We start from the raw sequence: 24,233 nt of genomic DNA on the forward strand, positions 1-24,233 counted from the left end.
ACCCCCGGCCACCTGCTCAGTGGCTTCCCAGCCAAAGGCCCCAATTCCTCCGTCTCTCCCTCTTCTACTGGACCAGTGGGAGGAGACAGAGGCACTGTACCCTGGGATATTCAAATGGAACATGTCCGTTTCCTCCACTCTCACCCAGAACATCTGTAAGCAAGGGACAGAGTGTGGGCGGGGTCCGGACTGCCATGGGAAGGGCCACTGGGCTGCCGGAGCGTCTCCCTCGCTGGCCCACCGCAAGGATCTTGTCACTCCCTCCACTTGCCCGAAAGGCTTCAGCCCAGCAGCCAGAGGAGGAAAGAAAGCAAGGGAGGGTAGAAAGAAGGCGACTGGGATTTTAACATCCTGGTTTGGTGACTTCTCCCAAAACACAGAAAAGCCCCGGGAGGGGGTGATCCAGGGGTGAGGCGAGGGAGTGGATGAGGATGGGGGACGGAGCAGATCAGGGTGCTCAAGACCAAGGCTCTGCCTTCAGGGCTTTCCCTGCCACTGGGCAGAGAGCTCCCGGAGGGTGCCCGGCCCTTTCTCTCCCTCTGGGCACCGCCTGCGTCGGGCATGGGCGCCACGGGAAACCTCCATAAATGTCTGTGGTGTGGATGCGAGCTGGACCCCCGGCAATCAGGTCCAGAGTCCAGTCCTCCTCGGCTGCCCTGCGGGGCACTGCAAAAAGATGGGTCCACGCGTCCTCAGCAGGAACTCCTGGCTCTGCAAAGATACAGCAAGAGGGTCAGGCGAGGGAAGGAGGGAGCGGGGAGAAGGGCAGGGAGGCTGAGGCTGAGCCAGGCTCCAGGCAGGGTTCAAGCCTCAGGCCTGCTGCTCTCTGGGGCAACATCTCCATCGCCACCACCAGCCCCGCCTCCCCAAGCCCCCGGGGCAGCCTTGCCCCTTGGCTCTGACTCAGTGGGACCAGATACAAGTCCCGGAGGCCTCCCCTGGCCCTTGCAAGGCCCCCCGCTGGATGCTGCCTCTGCCTATTTGCTCTCTCTGCCTGTTCCCTTTACCTGGGATACTCTTCCCTTTCTTCCTCCTCCCCCACTGCCATCTGGCTCACCCCTCTCCATCCTTCAGGTCAGGAAGTTGGCAGTCCCCACCGCAATCATTCCCAGATCCCCTATGAGACATGGACCCTGCCTAGCTCAGCATCCACCCGCACGCCAGCACCTACCAGGCTAATATTGTCATTGGCTATTTACCCGGTGACAGGACAAGGATTCCTTCTCCTCCTCTGGGACTGAGTAGGAACCTCCAGCCCACACTAAGCTAGGATCAAGGGAGGGGGTCTCTGGTGGAGCGGGGGAGGGCAAGAGGCAGAAACTGTTAGCATCACCAAGCACAGGAATTATAGTGTAAAGGCAGGTCCTGGCAGGAGAAAGATTTTATTTGCCTTGTAGATATTTCACCCTGAGACCAACCAGGGCCTTTTTCCTTCACCCCAGCCCAGCCCACTTCCTTTTCCCCCCGGATCTTACCCAGCCCCTGAGCTCCATCACAGGGAGAAAACCAATTGATGGAACCAACTGACTGACAGCAGGGTCTCAGGAAGAGAGGACTGAGAGCGGGGGCGGGGGGTGGGCAAGTAGAGGGTGGGAGCAAGAGAGAATTGGAGGACAGAGAGAAGAGGACCCGGCCATGCCAGGTGGCCTCAGTCTAGACCTGCGGGAGTCTGGGGGGATGGAGTCAAGAACGGTTTTGCTTGACCTTTAAACTGCAAAACTTTTACATAATGAGCTGTAAGTTAAAGGTTTACTCTCATGTTCACCCCCTTTCTTAGGGCAGGAGTGAGTCCCTGCTGAATCCTTAGATCCCAGCGAGCAGGTGCTCAGTAAACTGTGCTTAAATTACTGATGTGTTAGTGAATGAATGAATGAATGAAGCCCCCAGTGCTCACCTGACGGAGATCCAGTGCTCTGCGAACGTTGAGCTAATGAGGGGGTGTACGTGTGTGTGTGTGTGTGTGTGAGGGTGTGTGTGTGTGTGTATTGTGTACTGGGAAGAGATGATCTCTCAAATCCACACTCTAGGTCCCTGCCTCTGCTGGATGGTCCGCTAGGCAGGCAGCTGGCCCTTACTCTCCTCCCGCAGGGGCTCCCATCCCCCCCTCCCAGCCGCACCTGGTGGATGAGGTCAGGTCAGGAGGTGAACGAAGAGGATGGCCAGGCCAATGTTAAGCAGAATCACCATGCAGATGAGGACGGTGTTGGGGACCTGGGAACAGTGGAGAGAGGCTGCCTGAGTCCCCGGGAGAGCACACCCCCACCCTCTTGCTCACTGCTGTGCCCAGCACCGGGACACACCATCAGTGCTGGAAGGATTCTTGGAAATAACCAAACTGCTCAGGGTCCTGAGAGGGGCAAGAACATATCCCAGAGCACACAGTGGGCAGAACTGGGCCTGGAACCCAAGAACACGGCCTTCCCCACTGCTAATTCCTCTGGGGCCACAGCTGTCAGTCCCTCAGAGCCCAGCTTCAGTCTTTGGCGCTGCAGTTCCTAGCTCCCAGCCTCCTATATAGCAAGCCCAGAGGTCCAGGCCCCAGGCCCCCCACTGGGCCCCTTGCTGCTACACCTTGCAGCTGAGGCTGGGAGCCTGATGGACAGGGGCATCCCACCCCAGCCGCTTAGGACTCCCAGCCACCCCCTTCTCCAAAGAACTGCCCAGACAGTGGGCACAAAGGCCAGCCCCCTGCCCCAAGGTGGGGGGCTGTGTTGCATAACCGTGGATCAGGCTGCACTTAACTAAGGCCACATCCCGCCTGCCCTGTCCTGCGCCATCACCCTCGCCACCCGGCCATCTGCCCCCGAATCCCACCCCCAGCTCCCCCACGCCTGGGGAACCCGACTTCCCACCGACAGCCTCACCTCCTCCACCTCCACCTCCGCCGCTGTCGCCGCCTCCTTCCGAGCCTTCTTCTTGGCCCCGGCCTTGGTCAGCCGGGCCTCCGTCTTGCGGGCCTTGGCCTTGGGCTCGGCCTTGGGGACGATGGGCTTGGGTTCCAGCTTGGCGGGGCTCTCGGGCGCGGAGCCTCGGGGCGGGGCCGCCGTGCCGGGGGCGGACGGGGACGGGGGCGCCGAGTCGGCCGCGGGGACCTCGGGCTCGGGCTCGTCCTCGAAGGGCGGCGGCGCGGGCGGCGCGGTGCGCACGGCGTAGCTGTGGTAGCCCTGGTACAGCGCCACCTCGGGCTCCTGCGACCGCGCGGACGGCGCCTGCAGCGCCTCGATGGCTATGCGCTCGCTGGCGGGACGCGCGGGGCTGCGACGGCCAGCGGCCTCGGACGGCGTGACCGGCCGGCTGCCCTCGCCGCCGGGCTCGCCGTTCCAGGCGCCCGAGCTCAGCAGGCCGTCCTTGGACGCCGCGGCCGGCCGGGGCCGCTTGGGCTGAGGGGGCGTCCCGGCCGGCGACGGGGGGCCACCCTCGGGCGCAGGGGTCTCGCGCTCGTGCAGCTCCGGGCTCTCGCGGGGCCGCTCCGAGAGGCCTGCGGCGCCAGGGCCCCGGTGGGGGGAATCCAGCAGGCTCTCCGAGTTCTCCAGGATCTCCTGGAGCAGCCGGCGCTTCTGATACTCCGGACCTGCCGGGGACCACACGGGGAGGCTGCATTCGAACCCCGGTCCCAGCACTGGATGACCCAGGGCAAGTCGCTCTGAGTCTCATTTATGTACTCAGCAGGCCTTAACCTACGGCCACCAATTGCCAAGTACTGTTTTAAGCAATTTCCCAATACTAACTCATTTAATCATTTTAATAACCCTATGAGGTGTATGCTCTTATTTAGCCTCCATTGTACAGATGAAGAAAAGGAGGCTCAAGAGAGGTAAAAATCACTTGCCCAGAGTCACTCCGCTGACCAAGGGCAGAGCCAGGACTGGCATTCAGGCTAGTCTGGCTCCAGAGTTTATGCTCTGTATGGTCACACTGGTCTCTTTCCATTCTCTTATCTGAAAAACGGGCCCAATCATACCTATTTCATAAATACTAACGGAAAGATTAATCGGGTGAAAAAAAAAATGCCTGTAATAAGCTGAGCTCAGTGCCTGGCACGTGGTGACAGCTGTTGCTATGACCACCCAAGGGCGGAGGCAGCCAGCCAGGGTCGCTCTTCCTTGGACCAGCAGGGGGCGCACTGTGATGGGAAGCGACTTAACCTCCCAGGCACAGATCTGCGCTCCGCGATCTTCCATCTAGTCTCCCTTTGGTCTTCCGGCCGCAGCCAGAATGTTTAGAAAATACAAATCTAATCGTGCCACTCACCTTAAAACCCTCAGTGCAGGCAGCACCACTCCCCCACCCTGATGGGCTCCCACCGCTCTATCCAAACGCAAAGTCTGTATCAGAGCCAGGGGGTCCTCCTTACTCTGCAGCCCCATTTCCCAGAGAGAAGAGACAGGCTGGAGTGGGGGAGCCTCTGATACCCCGCCACAATCTCAGCATGAGTCCCCTTGTGCCATGCTTGCACCCATCCCTGCTTGCACCACGCTCCACAGATTCTGGAACTCAAAGGCACTTGAGCATCTCAGCTTTCCAACGAGCAAAGAAAAAGTGTCCACCCGCCCCCACCAGGACCTACCCCTACCCCGTCCTGCCCCACCCCTCCCTGGTTGGCCCTACCTGGCTGGTAGAAGTCTGGAGCCAGTTCCCTGGCCAAAGTGCGGGCAATGTTGGACTCTTGGTTGGCAGCCAGGGCAGCCTGTTCTGCTGCCTCAGCTTTGGCCTTGGCGTGACTTGTCCTAAGGAGACAACATGGTGGAGACTCAGGATACCCCCAGAGAGCTAGTCCTCTGCCCTTCCTCCCCAACCCACAAAGAGACACTCTGGACAGAATTTTCATTCACTCCAGCTGTCAATGAGTATTTATTGAGCCCTGTGGTCCAGAGTGCTGTGCATTCCCCAGACCACTTCCTCTTCATTCTAGGCACACAGATGGACTACATTTCCCAGCCTCCCCTGCAGTTAGGTGTGGTCAGGTGACTGGCCAAAGCATTGTGGGAAGACAGGATTATGCCATTTCCAGACCTGGCCCACAGAAACCCCCCTGTAATCCTCTTCATCCTCTCTTTTCCCCCTGTTGCTGGTAAAATGCAGAGGCCAAGGCCCAGAACAGGGAATTTAACCTCATTTGTGTCACAGATCTTCCTGGCATCTGATGACACCGCTGGACCCCTTCTTGGAATGTTTTAAAATGCACAAATTACACAGGATTACAAAGGGATGCAATTATATTGACACACTGTTATCAAAATATTTAAAGGGACAAATTTGTAATATAATAATGTCTATTCTTCTTTATTAACACTTTAAACAAAAAATCTAGCAGGTCTATTAACTACCATGATTTAAAAGTATAGATTAACATAAAGAATATTTCAAGGATACGTGCAACAACAGTAACGTGACATGAAAATATATGTGATTTCTATTAGCGACAAAGTCAGAGATACTGCTAAAACTACTGTTGATTTATTGCCAACTTCCATAATTGAAGAAAATACTAAATTTCAGTTAGAGGTTAGTAAAAATAAAGATGTATGGGATCAGGCTGAAGCTGGACTCCAGGTAAGACCACATCCCTGCTTGGCTACTTCCCTGTCCGATTCTGTGTCTCTCACTCCCCCTCTCTCCTGAGAGCACTTGCTCCATAAATCGTCTGCACAAGGATCCTCATCTCAGACTCAGCTTCTAGGGAATCTAACCTAAGGCAGCATCCAGATTCACGGACTCCCTGATTTCTCTCCACAGTACTGCCTGTGGACCCCAGGTTCAGAAACACAGTGGAAGGAATTTGGGTCCACAAATGATTATTGCATAGAGCAAAGTTCCCCCCCCCCCGCAGCCCCGCAAAGTCCCATATTAAATGTGGAACATTTAAGCATTAAATTTAAACATTAAATTCAGCAAGCCTTAAATGTCTACTGCGTTAAGTACCTGAAATTTGGGGGATGTTTATTTCAGTTTGTTTAATCTAGCCTAACTAGGAGAAGTACCTGTTAAAATAGTAACAGCCCCACCTACCAGTGGGCAGTTTTAAAGGAATTATGAAGATTATCTCACGTAATCATCATGGTGCCTTAGAAAGCTGGTGCTGTTATTATTTTCCTTGTTTTACGGAAAAGGAAACTGAGGCACAGGCAAGATAACTTGCCCAAGGTCACAAAGTCTTTAAGTGCAGGAACTGAGATTTTGAACCCAGGCAAGATGATTCCAGAGCCTGTGCTGCTCTGAAGCATGTGCCACGCTTGGCCAGGAGCTGGGATTCCTGTGGACAAGACAAGCCCCTCTCAAGTGAGGGAGATGGGCTGGAAGCAAACAACCAAAATTATTTAATACAATGTAATTAAATAAAAAGTGCAATTGTGAGGGGGCTTCCCTGGTGGCGCAGTGGTTGAGAGTCCGCCTGCCGATGCAGGGGATGTGGGTTCATGCCCTGGTCCGGGAGGATCCCACGTGCCGCGGAGCAGCTGGGCCCGTGAGCCATGGCCGCTGAGCCTGCGCGTCCGGAGCCTGTGCTCCACAACGGGAGAGGCCACGGCAGTGAGAGGCCCGAGTACCGCAAAAAAAAAAAAAAGTGCAATTGTGAGAAGTACCATAAAGGAAGAGTACAGAATGCGATGAAAATGTACAACAGGAAGATTGATATAGATCGGCGGTGGAGGTGGGGATTAGGCAAGGTTTCCTGGAGGATGTGACATTTAAGTTGAGACCTGAAACTGACACATCAGTTGGCCCATCAGAGGTGACGTGGGGACAGTGAGCCAGGTAGAGGGAAGAGCACGTGCAAAGGCCCTGAGAGGGAGTAAGAGCTTCGTGCCTTTGGGGAACTGAAAGGTCAAACCGGTATCCCCATGGGCAGATGAGTCAGTTCCTCAGAGAGCTGATTTGCGTGTGTCTCTAGCATGGAATTGGGCCCACGATAAGGGAGATAAATTTTACTAAGCTCCCTCCAAGTGCCAAGCCCTTTGCCTACATTATCCCTTTCAATCCTCAAAACTGCCTGGGAGGTAGTTTTTACTGTCTCTATTTCACAGGTGGGGAAAGTGAGTCTCAGACAGGTACCTTGCTCAAGGATGCAAAGTAACAGTTGACACAAAGCATTTACTACATATCAAGGGCTTTATAGAAATTAACCCACTATGTGGTAGATGTTATCACCATCATCCCTCTTTACAGAGGAGAAATCCGGGGCATAAGAAGGCTTCAAGGATCCCACCAAACTTACCCAGCCAGCAAGCGACTGCGAGTTTTCAAACCAAGGCTTTCTGAGATCTAGAGTCTGTGCCCTTAACCACAGGCTGTATCTCCACTCCATAATGAGCAGTGGAGTTCAAACCCAGAATTGTCTGATTTCTAAACCCTTGCCCTCTCCACTGCCACAATAATGTTTACTGAAGAAAAGAAAATTTTACTGAATGAAAGGACACATAAATGAATGCATGCATGCACACGTGCACGTGTGTACGCGTAAGCGGGAGGCATAGGAAGTAGTTAAGAGCATGGTTTTGGAATCGGCCGTCCTGGATTCCAATTTTGGCTCTGCCAAGGCTGGGGCTAGGGTGCAAATGAGGCATTCACCTCAGGCTCAAAATTTAGGGATGCCAAAAAACTCAGTAATCCAGATAAATAATACTCGAATGCCATATTTTTAAAAGTCCAAACTAATGCAAAAATAATCCTTGATGAGCAAGCTGTGAACAAAATTTAAATAAAGGCCAAATCAGACCCTGCATTTGTATGACTCTCCTCACTCGCCCCCCTCCCCTAGTCCCGACCCCACTGGGACTCCAGGACCTTGGGTGAGTGGCTTTGCCTCTCTATGCCTCAGTTTCTACATCTGTAGGATAATAATTCTGCCCTTTTGGAGTTGCTGTGAAAACTACTGAGAGGCAACACATGAAAGTGTTTAGCCCAGGATGGGGCTGAGTGATGCTGATGATGGTGATGATGGTGGTGATGGTGGTGGTGGAGAAGGAGAAGGAGGAAGATGACATTTGTGACATCAAAATCCAGTGTGGAGCCAACAAGGAACCTACTGTAGAGCACAGGGAACTATACTCAGTATTTTGTAATAACCTATAAGGGAAAAGAATCTGGAAAAGAATATATATATATAATATGTATATACATACCTAGATATATGAATACATATACACATACATATATATACGTATAACTGAATCGCTGTGCTGTACACCTGAAACTTACATGATATTGTAAATCAACTATACTTTAAAAAATTTTAAAACCGAGTGTGGTACATGCATATCCCCAGACTCGTATTTGCCTGTACATGGGTATGTGTGATTCAAAGATCTAAATTTTCAGAGACACTTCCCTGGAAACCTGAAACCCCAGGTTGAGGGAGGAGGGAAAGGGCTGGGCAAACCCTCAAACTGAGAAAATGTCCTTTTTTGGTAATGTGAGCTGGATGAGGCTTGTTTCCCGGTGCCCTGGGAAGCTGTGTTGCAGGACTTCTCAGGCCAGAATGGCAGCCTCCACACTGAGCCCTGGAAGATTCTGGGGGATCAACGGTGGACCCTCCAGGGCAGCCAGAACAGGGGTCAGAGGGGAGTGGCCACACAGCCCAAGGCAATAAGGGCTGCTGGGTTTAAAGGAAGCATGCTCCTCTGCCCACATCCATCAATCTGACCAACTGAATACCTTATTAGCTCCCCACGCAAAATGCCTCTGATTTCAGGAATAGCTCCCCAGCTCCCCAGCCTTCAAGCCAGGAATCCCAGCGTCTCCCACACCCCCCTTCCTCATCTTTCAATATTCACAGACAACAACCGCCAACTCCTGTCTCTCCTGCTCCCCCTATAGCTCTTGAATCTGCCCATTCTCCTTTCTTCTATCACTCCTCCTGCAAGGTCCCCCACTCCCAACTGTAGCCTCCCTGCCCCCAGGCTCGCTTCCTACAACCAATTACATGCAGCTTGCTTAACCCATACATCTCCTGGCCTCACCTCTTGCTGAAAATCTTTGCAAGGCTTCCTATTGTGCTGAAAATAAAGTCCAAACTACTTAGGGTGGCCTTCAAGGCTCTCCAAATTCTCGGCCCGAGGCAGCCTTGATGGGGTATATCTGGCAGCTTACCAGGGCAGGCTGAACTGCTGTGGTCCAAAGGCTATCTTCTGGTCCAGTGGCACTCACAGTGTGGTCCATTCACCAACCCCCCAGCCCCTCATCATCCAGGCACTTGTTGAAAATGCAGCTTTGGGGGCTCCACACCTGATCTATTGAATTAGAATTTCTTAGGAGGAGCCCAGGAATCTGTATTTTATAAACCTCCAGCTGCTTCCACTACTCATTAAATTTGAGAAGCATGCTAGTCAGACAGAAAATCCAGCCTCCTCTTGGGCAGTTCCCAGCCTGCTCAACCCCCAGGAGCCTTGAGTGGCTCTCTTCAAGCACCAGGATCCCTCCCTGAGTCCAGGTCCTGCTAGGGAAGCGCAGGAACCATTTCTTTTCCTATGACCACTTTGATGTTTCTTGGGGAGGGTCTCCTAGGATGGCTCTGCCCCTAATGGGGAGAAGGGAAGGAGAGTAACTGGGGCACGGGGTGGGGCAGGGATCAGTCACCCTTCTTGATTTCAACAGATTTTCTTTCGTCAGCAGGGTTAAAAATAGGGCTGGTGGTGGTTCAGGGATGGGGCAGGGCAATAACCCAGTGGAAGCACGTCTGAGAGTATCCAGCCCCACCCCCTGACTCCTTTGCCCACCTAACCGCCCCATTAGATCTGGCCTTGTTGCCCAGGTGTCTCCATCAGGCCACCGATGGCTGCATTGGGCCAAAGGGAGACACCCACAGGATGTACCCCTGACTCCTTTGCTCTGGTTGTTCTCCCCTCTGGAATGTTCCTTCTCAGTCCTTCCACCTCCCAGCCTTAAAGGGCCAGCTCAAGACCCACTTCAACACCCAGATTCATTCATTTCATACAACTTTATGGAGTGCCTACTATGTGCTAGGCACTATTCTGGGCACTGTGATTACAACAGCAAACCAAGTGTCCAAAACTCCCTTGTAGAGCTCACATTCTACTGCAGGGGTCAGCAAGTCAGGGCAACAGGCCAGATTTAGCCCGCTGCCTCTGTACCACCTGTGAGCTAACGATGCTCTTTATATTTTTAAAGGTGTGGGAAAAAACCCAAAAGAGTAATTTTATGACGTGAAAATTATATGGAATTGAGATTTGTGTCCATATAAAGTTTTATTGGAACAGAGCCACACCCATTTGTTTACTATTATCTAGGGTTAAGTAGTTGCCACCGAAGTCCGTGACCTGCAAGGCCAAAAATATTTACCGTCTGGTGCTTCACAGGAAAAGTTTGCCCACCTCTGTTCTAATGCATCCACTCAACAACGGTCTCTTCTACTACTCTTACTAATAATATTAATCTGTTATTGGTTGAGCACTTTGTGCCCAGCTCTGTGCTATGGCCACAATTACACATATGACTTCAGTGAGGTGAAGTCACTTTCTCAAGGTCACACAGCTGGAAAGTGCACCTGCCCATTACACCGAACCGCGGCCTCCCTGGCACTAACTAACTGGGCCAGGTGTTCCACGTGCTGGGACCAGGGATGGGGAAAGATCAGACCCAGCAGCCGCCTGAGGAGCTCACAGCTTAATGCAGCCCTGCCAACTCAACTACACCACATCTCTGAAAATCAGTGGATGGACAGGGGCGCAGAGCAAAGCCTTCAACTGCATGGGGGTGTGGCTAAGAGGGGGCAGCTCTGGCTAGGTTGTCTGGGGTCAGGTCTCGGCTCTTCTCCTTATACCCTTGGGCAAGTCTGAGCCCCCTGAGCCCCAGTCTCCTCATCTGTAAAATGGGGATAATAACAGCACCTGCCTCAGAGAAACAGTATAAGGAGTAAATGAATAAACAGTCATATGGCCCTTAGAACAGTAGCCAGGACACAGAAAGTGCTATCTAGGTGCTTGTTAATAAAATATATAAGCAGCACAGTTGTTTTTAGACGACTGAAACAAAAGACCTGAATGTACTTAATGTCACTGATTTGTTCACTTAAAAATTTTTCAGAAATCCATCAGAACAAGGAGCCCATGGTAGGTTTGGAGGACAGAGGCAGATAATCAGAGCCCCCAACTCAGGCCGCTGCCAGCCTCTCTGAAGCTGCAGAGGTGGTTGATAAGGGCAGTGCAGCCAAGTCTTCCTGAGGGGATGCTTCAGATGCCACCGCCCTGTCTTCTCCCAAAATAGCCCCTCGCCCCTAGCTCTGGCTGGCTGTAGCCGTTTCCCCCCAGAACAATCATGGTCAGAGTAAACTCGAGGAGGAACCACAGGTGGGATGTCCAGCCACCTGCCCAGATAGCTCCCTGGGAGAAAGTTCCCCTGCCCTCCAACAAGGATGTAGACAAGGGTCCAGTCTTGCCTGGACTGTATCCATTTGGCAAACATGTGCTAAGCCCTGCTGGGAAACTCTTCACCAGAGGGATTAAGGGTACAAGTTCATGTCCATCATATTCTGGGTACCTGACCTTTGCTCTCTGGCCTCAGTTTCCTCAACTGTGAAATGGGGTTAATAACATTTAACTCACAAAATTACTGGGAGCCTGAAATAAGATTGCACAAAAGTACTTAGCATAAACTGAGCACTTAACAAATATTAGCTATCATTATTGTTACCGTTTTTGTTATTATTATAATGATGTTTACCAGCAATTCCCTTCCAAAATGCTAAGGGCTGCCAAAAAATTGGGATTTAAATATGCATTTGTAGAAGGATATGTCATGTAAACATTGTTTCAAGGTTCACCTACATTGTAGCATAACTAATGCTTCATTCCTTTCTATTGCCAAATAATGGTCCACTGTGTGGATAAACCATATTTAGTTTATCTATTCATCAGCTGATGGACATTTGGGTTGTTTCCACCTTTTGGTTACTATGAATAATGCTTCTATGGATATTCATGTAGAAGTTTTTGGGTGGATGTGTTTGCATTTCTCTTGGGTATACGCCTAGGAGTGGAATTGCTGGGTCATGTGATAAGTCTTTTTAACCTTTTGAGGAACTGCCAGACTGGTTCTGAATTGAGTGCAACATTTTACCTTCTTCCAATAACATATGAGGATTCCAATTTCTCCACCTTCTTGTCAACACTTACTATTATCCATTTTTAAATTTTAGTCACACTAGTGATTTGTGAGGTGCATTTCATTGTGGTTTTGATTTGCATTTCCCTGATGGCTAATGATGTTGAGCGTGTTTTTATGTGCTTAATGACCATTTATGAATCTTCTTAGGAGAAATGTTTATTTAGATTCTTTGCCTGTTTTCAATTTTTTTGTCTTATTATTGAGTTGTAAAAGTTCTTTATATATTCTAGATACAAGTCCCTTATCAAATATATGATTTGAAAATATTTTTCCCATTCTGTTGTCTTTTCACTTTCTTGATGGTGTCCTTTGAAGCATAGAAGACGTTAAGTTTAATGATGTCCAATTTATCTATTTTTCTTTTGTTGCCTGTGCTTTTGGTGTCATATCTAAGAAAGCTTTGCCTAGCTCAACGTCCGAAGATTTACTACTATATTTTATCCCCAGGGTTTTATAGTTTATTTCTTACATTTAGATCTAGAAACATTACTTCTAATAAGAAAAAATGGGAAATAAACTAAGGGTTCGTACCTCCCTAGGAGATAGGCACCACAACCATTTTACAGATGAAGAAACTGAGGCACAGAGAGGTTAAGTCACTTGCCCATTATTATTATAATGAACATTAAGCCAGACATGGCCCCTGCTCTGGAAGGATGTAGAGTCTGGTCAGAGAAAAGACAAGGTGAAAAGTTTTGAGAACAAACAGAAGGCTACAGGGCAGGAGAAAGCCCATGTGGTGGGTTACATGTTCATAATTTGTATTTTGTTATTTTTATATTCTATATTATAAATATATAAAATATGTAGGAAAAATAATATGGTTTCATCATCAAAAAAATTGGAAAATAAGCAGACGTTTTTGAAAAAAGAAAAATTGCTGTAAATATTTTGGTATTTTGAGGTGCTTAAGAACACTGTTTTTGACTGTGGGTGGCTTACATAATTCTCTGTACTTTGATTTTTTTCCATCTGTGAAATGGGGCTATGAATAGCCCCTGCCTCATAGAGCTGTTGGGATTATAGAGTGAATGTACATAAGGCATTTAGAACAGGACGTGGCACATAGAAAGCGCTATGCAAGTGTTTGAAAATTTTAGAAAGTGAATTTGTTTTAGCTGAAGTGGAGGGGCATGGGTTTTGAGTCTAGGGGGCTGTGCCCCCCTTCAGGCCCTAGGTAGGACCTTCCGACCTTGGAAGCCCAGCCTGAAATCCCCAGGCCATGGCGGTGACCTGTTCCAGATCACGTTTTACAGAAACCTTTCTCCCCTTCTTGAGAAAGAGCCACCAGCCCAGCTGGGAAGGGGGCTCACACTCACCATGTGTGGGTGGGTGACACCCCTTCCCCCCCTCAGCCTCTAAGGGGGAGGCAAAGTAATGAGTTGCTGTTTACTAAGCGCTAACTATGTGCCAGACACCTGATCTTTGTGGTCGGCTGAATAATGGCCCCAGAGATATCCAGGTTCTAATCCCTGGAACCAATGAATGTTACCTTATATGGCAAAAGGGGCTTTGCAGATGTGATTAAATTGAGGATCTTGAGGTGCAGGAATTATCCTGGATTATACAAGCAGGTTCTAAATGTAACCACAAGTGTCCTTATAAGAGGGAGGCAGGGGCAGGTGGGACCACAGGAGAGGAGATGATGTGATGTTGGAGCAGAGACTGGAGTGATGCACTTTGAAGATGCAGGATAGGGCCCCAAACCAAGGAGTGGGGGCAGCCACCAGGAAGTTGAAAAGTCAAGGAACTGGATTCTCCTGTCAGCTTCCAGAAGGAACCAGCCCTGTCAACACCCTGACTTTATTAGCCCACTGAGACTGATTTCAGACTTTTGACCTCCAGAACTGTAAGAGAATAAATCTGTGTTGTAAGCCCCCACGTTTGTGGTAATTTGTTACAGCAGCAACAGGAAATTACAACAATCTCTGTGATCTCATGTCATCCTCAAGACAACCCACCGTACAGGAGAAGAAAGGAAGGCTCAGGAAATTATTTGGCCACGGCTCATAGCTAGTGAGATCCAGAGCTGGCTGGAACATGGTTCCAGATCTGTCTGGCATCAGAGCCTTTGCTGACCCACGCATCTGCTACACACTTCAGTTAAGCCAGAAGAGCCCAGCAGCTGGGACTGGCCACAACCACGCCTCTTCCCCCCGGGGCGTGGGCATCCCTAGCGTTCATCCTGCCTATCATAGAGCCCAGGGCTAGTAGTTACCAGCAGTGATACCCTCAACTTCCCCAAAGAAAGGTTAGTCAGTTGGAACCTGGGAATTGCCTGGCTGCGTGACTAAAGTCTGGCTGTATTTCGGCAGCCAGTGAAGTGACAGGGAGGGGACCTCAGGCCTTGCTCCTCCCGCCGCCCACATAGGACTGGGCCCTGCAGTCCAATCTGGAACCCAGGTCTCAGAAGTGAGGCCTTCTCTGGATGAGTTGGCTGCACTGGGAAACTTCCTTTTTAAAAAGTCTACACCAAGGACTTCCCTGGTGGGCCAGTGGTTAAAAATCCTCCTTTCAATGAAGGGGACGCGGTTTGACCCCTGGTCGGGGAACTAAGATCTCACATGCTGCAGGACAACTAAGCCCATGCAACGCAACTACTGAGACTGTGCACACTAGAGAGAAGCCCGTGCGCCACAACTAGAGAGACGCCCGCGCGCTGCAACAAAAGACCCTGCATGCAGCAACGAAGATCCCATGTGCCACAACTAAGACCTGATGCAGCCAAATAAATAAATAAATATTTTAAAGTCTACGCCAGATTTTAAAATCACATTTTTGAATTATGAAAAGAGTAACAGTAAAGCAACAGCACTGGGAACCCCCTGTGCTAAAACGATAGCTATGTTAGCTTTTGAGCCTTCTTTTCTAGCCTTTCCACGTGTACATCTATTTTTTAACAGAGCTGTGAACACAATAAAGATTCAATTTTGAGGGCCAGTTTTTAAGAGCATGGAATCTGAAGCTATGCTACCCAGGTCTGAAAACCCTGACTCAGACATTAGCTGTGTGACCTGGGCAAATCACTTAACCTCTCTGTGCATCCATTTCTTCTTCTGAAAAGTGAGTGTGGCAGGAAGATTTTTCAGATGCCTCCTGGTATTCATACCCTTATGGGATCCCCTCCCCTTGAGTATGGGCTGAACTCAGTGACAGGCTTCTAACAAAAAGACTATGGCAGCGGTGATGGGATATCACTTCCATGACTAGTTTACAAAAGATGGTGACTTTGCTCTTGCTAGCAGACTCCTGCTGGCTTTGACGAAGCAAGCTCCCATGTTGGGGAGGCTCACGTGGCAAGGAACTGAAGGCAGCCTCCCGCCAACGTCAGCAAGGAGCTCAGGGCCTCAGTCCAATGGCCCACGAGAAACTGGATCCTGCCAACAGCCACGTGCGTGAGTGTGGAGTGGATCCTTCCCCAGGGGAGCCTTCAGATGGGATCAAAGCCCCGGCCGACACCTTGAATGCAGCCTCATGGGAGACCCCGAGCCAAGGGACACAGCTCAGCCACGTCCTGACACCTGACCCACAGAAACTGCGAGATAAGAAAAATGTGTTGTTTCGTGCTGCTATGTTTGGGGATAATTTTTTAGGCAGTGATAGACAACTATTACAAATGTGGATAATAATAATGCCTACCACATAGGGTTGTTATGAAATTTAAAGGAATTAATATACAGAAAGCACTGAGTGTGCACTAGAGAAGTTTAGCTTTCACTATCATACATTTTTCACTCACATAATTTTTCACGTTTCCATAGATTCGTGTTTACCACTTCAGACTGCTCAACCTTTTTTTCTTTAGAAATTTAACATCTACATATCTTTGTGCTATAGTGCTTTCCCTCCTGGGAATCTGGCCAACTGACATACTCAAATTGTGCAAAATGACACACGTACAAGGGTATTTACTGCAATCCTGTTTGTAATAGCAAAAGATTGGAAATGAAGCCAGAGCAAGAAGTGGGGAAGTAGCTGATTAAATTATGGTCTAGTCATTTGAAGAACAATTCTTGTTGAGTGCCTACTGTGTGCCAGCACTGTGCTCAGATATTGGCATGTATTATTTCATTGAATCCTCACAGTATTCTCTAAGGTAGACATCACTACCAATTCCCATTTTACAGGTGAGAAAACTAAGGATGAGAAGGTTAGATAAGCCACCCAGCTCACACAGTCAATAAACGGGGAAAGCCAGGAATTCCAGTGTGGTGAACACCAAAATAAGATTAATATTAAATAATTTTTAATATGAATGTTGGAGTTTTCGTTAATATTGGTGTCAGACGACCTGGTTTCAAACCCCAGCTCCTCCATGTCCAAGTTGTGTGACCTTTGCCAAGTCGTGGAACCTCTCCAAGTCTCGGTTTCACCATCTGTAACTCGGGTTAATAATAGCACTTAGCTGCCCCTAGAATTATTGTGAGGATCAAGTGAACTGTGGCATGTGAAGGGTATACTCATTTGATCGCGACAAGTATTTACTAAGCACCTAGCGTGTGCCGGGTCCTGGGCTAGATCTAGGGGTACAGCAGTGAACAGAAGAAACTCACCTCCTAGAACTTACAGACTAGCCTAGCATGCCTCCCTGTGCATAGTGGGAACCCCATCAATGGTAGCTGCTATTTTTGTTACTATTACTTAGAGAGTGATTCTTCGCCCCAAGGGTTGGGCTTCCCACCTGGGTCTACTGGGATCGCCCGCAGACAGCCCACTGACCTGGCTCTGGGTGTGCTGTGCTCCCCGCCTCAGCCCACCCCGCCCACCCGGTGAGCCAGCCGGCCGTGGCATCCCACAAGGCCCAAGTCAGCAGACATCTCCTGTCTAAATAAGGACAAGGCGCACAGGAGAGCTTTCTGAGCTGGAGGAATGTTGACAGCTGAGCCCTCCCAGCCCAGCACCCTCCCCAGCCTCCGGCCCCTCCCCAGGTGGTACTCCGCTGCGGCATTCCAGTTTTTCCCAGAGCAGCCCCCAAGGTCCCTGACACCCCCCTTCACCCCCCAGGCTGCTCTGAAAACCGATTAAGGAGCCTTAGGAAGGAATTCCAGGCAGCTCCATCTGCTCCTGGGGGCTGGCACCCCTGCTGCCACACGGGGAGGAAGAAACCGCGGGGAGGGGCCGACCCCGGCCCCAGCCCTGGAAAATCACATCCCTTGCTTCGAAAAGCATTTCCAGAGATTTTATTTGGCCTCAGGCACTCTGTCAGGTGTGAGGGCCCCAGAGGAGATTCCGACCACGTTGCTGTCTTCCTCTATCCCCAAACCATGTCACAGCAGTCACGACTGAGACAAGTCCATGGCTCCTGGTGGGGTGGGAAGGGGGAGACACATCTAGCCCAGAGCACGGGCTCAGGGGAGACCTCTTAGAGAAGTTCTTGCTGAGGCAGTGGCTGAACGGGGAAGCTCTGGCACCAGATAACTGGGGTTCCCATCCTAGCCCTGCTTCTTCCTAGCTGTGTGACCTTGAGCAAGTTACTTTACAGTTCTGTGCCTCCGTTTCCCCATCCGTGAAATGGGAGAATAACAGCACCAACCTCACAGAGTTGGGAGAACTAAATGCGTGGGTATTTGCAAAGTGCTTAGAGCAGTAAGGGTCGGGGGTGGGGGGTCACATCCTCAGGATCTGTTTAGGGTGACCGGAGAGCTTATCATTCAAACCAGGGCACCTGAGGGTGAAAGGGGGTCTGTTTATAATTATACCCAGCGTGATCCAGGGCGATCTCAGGCACACGAGGCAACGTGGTCATCCCAGCTTTGACCACACTAAGGTGCCAACTGTCACCGACAGCGACTGTCTGTCACCTTTGTAAGCCAGCCCTGCAAGAGATGAACACCATACTCAACACACAGCAGGTACACACAAGAGCTGCTGAGGTTTTGTTTCCAACAGGTCTGACTTTCAGATTTCCCAGGAAGAAAAAATTACCCTTACGATGAAGACATGTAAAAACGAGACTTGAGCTAGAGTCCAAGGAAAAAATTAAGGATTTCAATGCATTAGTTAAGAGATATTTATTGAGCTCTTTATGTGGGTCCATGCCTAGGCCCCGGGGTGGTGGGGTGAAGGGGGAGGGGAAAGGGGGAGGGGAAAGAGGTGTCATAAGGAAGCAAAATAAAGAAGTAAAGGATTCCATGCCTGGTGACCAACCATGGCTGGTCGGGTAACAAGGAAGCATTTGGAGACAAGATTCAAGATAGAACAGACACCATCAGGGAGGGGTCAGGTCTTGGGTGGGCCTGAGGGATGTGACAAAGGGGACCGACCAAATGCAGAGCAAAGGCAGAGAGGTGGGCAGGAAGGGGGCCTGGGGCTTGGGAAGGGCATGTCCTGATGGCTAAGAACCAGGTCTTGGACCAGAATCAAGGACCCAAGTCCCATCTCCACCCCTTATGCACTGGCTTACCCGTGGCAACACACACGATCTACTTCGTCTCACTTTCTGCAGCAATAAAATAGAGCAAAGGATACCTTCGCTCTTCAGGGCTGCCCGGAGACCAAATGAGATGCCTGTGAAATTCCGTGCAGTTAATGGCACATTGCAAATGTAGAACGCTACATTTAGAACACTAAATGTACAATGTACTACAAATGTAGTACGCTTCACAGATTTTTGTCTGTTTTGTTCATTGATGAATCCCCAGCACCAAGAACAGGGCCTGGCCCACAGCAAGTGCTTATTAAAAATTTGCTGAATGAATAAATGGCAGCCATTATGACTATTATTATCATAATTATTATTCAGTGATAGGCCTGGCTGAGCTGGAGCAGAGGAAAATAAAGGAGCTTTTTACAGATGTGGAAGCAGGCCGAGACAGGTGAAGGGATTTGCCTGAGGTCACACTGCCAACAAGTCCCAGAGTGGGAGCTGCCTCCGTGGCCGGGCTCTTCAACTCTCCCTCCTCCCATCGTCCCTGCCTGCCTGCCTTCTACAGACATTCCCTGGGTGCCTACTAAGTGCAGGCATCTGACAACATAACAGGGATATGAAGAAACTTAAAATCAGAGTTCTGGCCATAAGGCACTTATAGACCAGTAGAGAAAACCTATAGGAAAATAATCTAGTTGGGAAAGTTCAGGCTTTTTAAAATGGGAAATCCAGAAGAACAGACATGGTAAACTTGCCTGCAGAGGAGAGCTCTGAGCTACAGCCTGAAGCAAAGTAGGGATGGAGAAATCAAGCCTGATACTAAACATGTACTGGAGACGGCCCAGGCAAGCTCTTGACAGGACACTGGTAGCTGAGATCAGCCACTGTGGCAGTGTCTACACCATGGAAACTGGCAAACTCAAGGAAGCAGGGTTCTCCATCTCCACCCGCCACCCACCAGACCCTCCAAGAGCTGTTGAATCAGCACATCACTTCACAGAATAGACATGAGCTAGAAAAAAGCTAACTGTCTCAGCAGACTCAGATCCTTATGTTTTATCTCCTACCTGGGCAATTTCTCTCCCCTCCCCCTTTGAAAAACAGATTAATAGCTTTTTTTGACAAAAAGCACTTGAAGTCTGCCGTCTCTGACCTCAGGATCTCCCCTCCCTATTTATCACAGGACAATTCTCCGAGCGGGTCTCAGGCGGCATCTGTGGAAACCTGCGCTTTGCTCTGTGAAGGAGTTAGGGGAGCTGAAGGGGACCGCTCCACACTGTGCCCAGGCATCCTCTCTTCTTCCTGCATGTAGTCCTGGGAAAATGACCAAGTCTTATTTTAAATTCTGAGGCTGTGGGCTTATTTCCATGTCTGTGTGAGCTAGTCAGATGGAGAAGAGAAGAAAGAAGCAAGGAAAGGGTGGTCTGAATAGAGGGAACTGCAGGAGCCAAGGCACAAAAAGGTGTTAAAACACACACAGACACACAGACAGACACACACCGAGTGTTTACGAAGCTGAGAAAACTTTAGCCTGACAATGTCGTGAGTGAATGAAGAATGAGGACGGAGGCAAATGATAAAGAGCCTTGAAGGCCACGTTCACTAAACATCGCTGAGACCAGATAGCAGTTCACCAAACCCCTTTCCTCTGCTTCCTGGGCACACACCCGGACTGTTTCCCAGCCTCCTTTGCAGGAAGGTGTGGCCACGTGACTAGATTCTGGCCAATGGAATGTGAGAAGACATGATGTGCCCTACTTCCTGGCCAATAAGAACCTTCCACTGCCTCTTTGCGGGTGTTTCTCCTTTTTGTTGGCTTGATGCCGAGAGCACTATGATCTTGGAAGCTGTATGTTGAAGATGGCAGAGCCACAAGATGGAAGGAGCCTGGGCCTCTGAATCATGGCTTGGAGGAGAGCTGCCCACTGAGAAGGGTACCCATTTTGGATTTTACATGCGTGAGAAATAAACCTGTACCTGATCTGTTCTGTGTCTGTGTGTTTAAATGAAGGGATGGAAGAGGATGAGGAGAGTAGCAATGGTACTCCTGTGCTCTTCCTCTCCAGTCTGGGGGACTCCTGTTCCAATGTTCCACCAGCAAGCCTCAGCCCTGAGGTAAACCGTCTGCCACAGGAGGCGAGAGTGAGAGCAGGACACCTGCCTTCCTTGGACAAGATTCAGGAAGGCGCTGTTAGTCTCAATGTCCATCCCTCTTTCGTAAGAGCCCCTCAGGCCCACTAATGAATCAGTCACTGCCGAGCATTTAGTGAGTGCCTACTGTGTGCCTACTCCAGAACTCCAGAGTCTAGTTGCTCTTCTAAAGACTGGCTTTCCTTCCCTTTCAGGCTCTGGAAAGAGGGAGAGGAGAAATCTGTCCTTCAGGCCACTGACTCAAAAGCTTACTACTGACAGGATGAAAAATGATAGGTGGTACCAGGACATTCATCAGATAACATTGTTCCTTTAAGATTCAAAGTCAACCATCCTGATTTCTTCAATGAGAAAGTCTCATTTAATGTTTATATACCTTTAGTGAGTCTTATATTCCATTTTTTTTTAACAGAGAGAGAGCAGAGCAGCAAGCAGCCTTGATCTGAGCTTTTAGTGGGCAACCACACTGGGGATGATTTAACGATGTTTTGCTTCACTGTGTTTTTCTCTTTTTCTTGTGCGTATGTTTTTCTGGTTTTCTTTTGGTATTGTCTGGTTGTGGTTTTGTTTTTTCCGCTAACTTCTCTTTACATAACACTGCATTTCTATCTATGGTAATGACCTAAAGACGCTTTATAAAAATAAATTTAGGGAATTCCCTGGTGGTCCAGTGGTTAAGACTCGGCGCTTTCACTGCTGTGGGCCCAGGTTCGATCCCCGGTCGGGGAACTAAGATCTTGCAAGCCGAGAGGCGCAGCCAATAAATAAATAAATTTAGGCTTAAGAAAGTTAAGGATTTTTAAAATAGTAAGGAAATAATAATCCCGAGGGTACATGGCTGTGGCACAGCTCGGGAAGGTACATCAGTGACTGGCATTTGGGAAACGCTGCCTTACCCCACGTGGTCACGCATCTGTGCCTTTGCCCATGCTGGTCCCTCTGCCTGCTCTTCCGTGCTGACCGCACTAGGCTACCCTGGCCTTGGTCCGGGCTGAAGTCATCTCCCAAAGAAGCTGTGGTAACAATGTGCACGTGGCTGGGGTGTGGGAAAGGCCAAGCAAAAAGGCAATTCTGGGTCTCTGTTTTTCCCCAGAACAAGGCAAGGACGGTTCAGTGTCCCAGGACACGGAGACCAACAAAGGGCAGGGACATGCCCAGGATCATTCAGTACGTCGGGACAGCCTTCTCACCCTCCTACAATGTGGATGGGAAGATAAGAAGGGACAACCACTACAGAGAGACTTTGACCACTAATTGCATTTGGGGGAATTTATTCTACAGATATACTGATCCATGGGTGAAATAATGAATGTACAGCTTTATCTCACAGGGCAAAGTTCTGGAAACTACCTAAAAAATCATGTGCAACGACAGGGGCTGATTAAGTAAATGCTGATTCAGCTACATAACGGAACACTACGTGGGAGTTAAAACGGATAAGGTTCTTTGGGCTTCCCTGGTGGCGCAGTGGTTGAGAGTCCGCCTGCCGACGCAGGGGACACGGGTTCTTGCCCCGGTCCGGGAAGATCCGGAGCGGCTGGGCCCGTGAGCCATGGCCGCTGAGCCTGCGTGTCCGGAGCCTGTGCTCTGCAACGGGAGAGGCCACAACAGGGAGAGGCCCGCGTACCACAAAAAAAAAAAAAAAAAAAAAAAAACCGGATAAAGTTCTTTATTTGGAAAGATCTGGAAAACTCTCTGATATATACACACAGCAAAGAGAAAAAAGCAAGGTTCAGGTGAATATGTATAATATGCTACCTTTTGTGGCAGAAAGAGGAAAACAGGAATCTCTGCATTTGCTTACATTAGGTGGAACCATGGGAAGTTGCTGTTTTGTAGGTCAAACATTAAGTTTCACCTTAATATAAGCATAAAGTAACTGGAAGGAAAAGAAAAAACTGCAGGTAACAGTTGACCAGGGGTGGAGGTGGCAACCAGAGGGGAACAGGGAAAGAAGATAAACTTTACATTTTTGTCTAACTGTGAGGACCTTTTAAAAATGTAAAGGAAGAACTAATGAGGCTCCAGGGCCAGCTTTTCACGTGGTGCTGGTCTCTATTTCCACCCCAGCTGGGGTGCCCGGGAAAAACTATCTATGCCTGGGCCCTACAGGGGTGGGGGGCTGCCCGGGTGAACCTCTGACCAATTCCCACCGAAAGGACCCACCCTGTGGCATTTCTGACCCTACCTGGTGGGTCAGAGCTCAGAGGACCCTGTCCTTGGCCAGGCTTCTGGCAAGGCTACCTCAAGTCCTGTGGGGTTACGGGGGTGGCAGTGGGCTGCCGTGACCTTGGGGTAATACCCCCTTCCTAGATAGGGTTGCGTGGAGCCGGGGCTGATGGGACGAGCCCATAGGCAGTAATGCGATAGCCCTCACGAGGGATGTGCTTGGCCAAAGGTGGCTTTAGAGATGGATCCTCACTGCAGCCCCTCCCTCCTCTCTGTGGTCCCACTCTACACCCCTCTGGAGACGAGAGGAGACAGGCTCTCCCTGGGACGATGGAAACACCTAGGGGACCCGGCAGAGAGCTCCCACCGTCTGCGGTCTCTGATTCCTCATTCATCAACAGCGGAAGGAATCACTGAAGCAAGAGGAAGCATAGTTATAGTAATAAAAATGACAACTGCCACTACTGAGTGATGGCTGCGTGCCAGGCACTGTGGCTAGTACTTGACGGGACTATATCATTTTACCCTCACAACACCCTCACCAGTAAGTACTCTATGAATTTCCACCATATTCCACAGTTGGGGAAACTGAGGCTCAGGGAAGTGACCTGTTGAAAGAAACAGTGTTATACGATCCTAAAACCCATGCTCTCGATCACTAAATGATGTCTGTGCCTCTGTTTCTCCACCTGGAAAATGGAGAAAGTGATGAGATTTGAAAACAGGGGCTGAGGAAAGGGGCTGGAGACGTTTAGACCAGTGAAGACTGCCAGAGGCATTAAGATCACAATCTTTACATCTCTGCAGGGACGTCCAGGGCAGGCATTGCTAACCGCTCAGCAAATATCCATTCTCTCCTTCTTTCCTCCTAACAGAAGCCTACTCTTGTTCAGGGAAGGCCATGTGACCCACTCTGGAGAAGGAGATGAACGTCCCCGGGTGGGCTTCCTTCCCCATCAAGAGAAGCTGTTGCATTCCGACCTCTGCCCTGGATGTGGAGGTGAAGCTAGGGGCGCTGTGACCACCTTTGAGGACAAGGACAGAAACTACATTCTAAGCAGAGCAGGAGGGAAAGACGGAGGGGGGCGTCCCCCGGGGCATCTTGGAGCTGCCACGTCAGCCTGGCACTGCCTCTCTGATCTTCTTCTGTGAGAAGATATAAGCCTAGTGCTTAAGACAGGTTCTGTGACCTGCAGCTGAACACGTTTCTAACCCCCAGAGTCCCCGAGGGCAGAACTGGGACCAACGAATCAAGCGACAGAGAAGCAGATCATTCTCCTAGTTTGAGCAAATCTAAAAGCCAAAGCTGTCCAAAGTTGGCCTGGACTGGCTCAAGAGGTGGTGAGTTTCTTACACCTGGAGACACAGAAGCAGTGACTGAAGGGCCGTTCGGCAAGGATGATGGGGAAGGCATTCTGACCTTGGC

General features: G+C 50.0%; 1 protein-coding gene across 1 annotated transcript in view; it reads right to left on the bottom strand.

The window, feature by feature from the left end:
* Window positions 1–321: 321 nt before the first annotated feature.
* JPH2 (junctophilin 2) overlaps window positions 322–24,233 on the bottom strand; it is a 61,528-nt gene continuing 37,616 nt past the window's right edge. The window contains exons 3-6 of the mRNA XM_065892743.1: window positions 4,609–4,727; window positions 2,865–3,571; window positions 2,118–2,211; window positions 322–711 (exon numbers count right to left, since the gene is read on the bottom strand). Coding sequence (XP_065748815.1) covers window positions 2,131–2,211; window positions 2,865–3,571; window positions 4,609–4,727 — 907 coding nt within the window. The 3' untranslated portion in view covers window positions 322–711; window positions 2,118–2,130. The remainder of the gene's footprint in view (window positions 712–2,117; window positions 2,212–2,864; window positions 3,572–4,608; window positions 4,728–24,233) is intronic.

Source organism: Phocoena phocoena, chromosome 15 (genome assembly GCF_963924675.1).
Source record: "Phocoena phocoena chromosome 15, mPhoPho1.1, whole genome shotgun sequence".
Taxonomy (NCBI): Eukaryota; Metazoa; Chordata; class Mammalia; order Artiodactyla; family Phocoenidae; genus Phocoena; species Phocoena phocoena.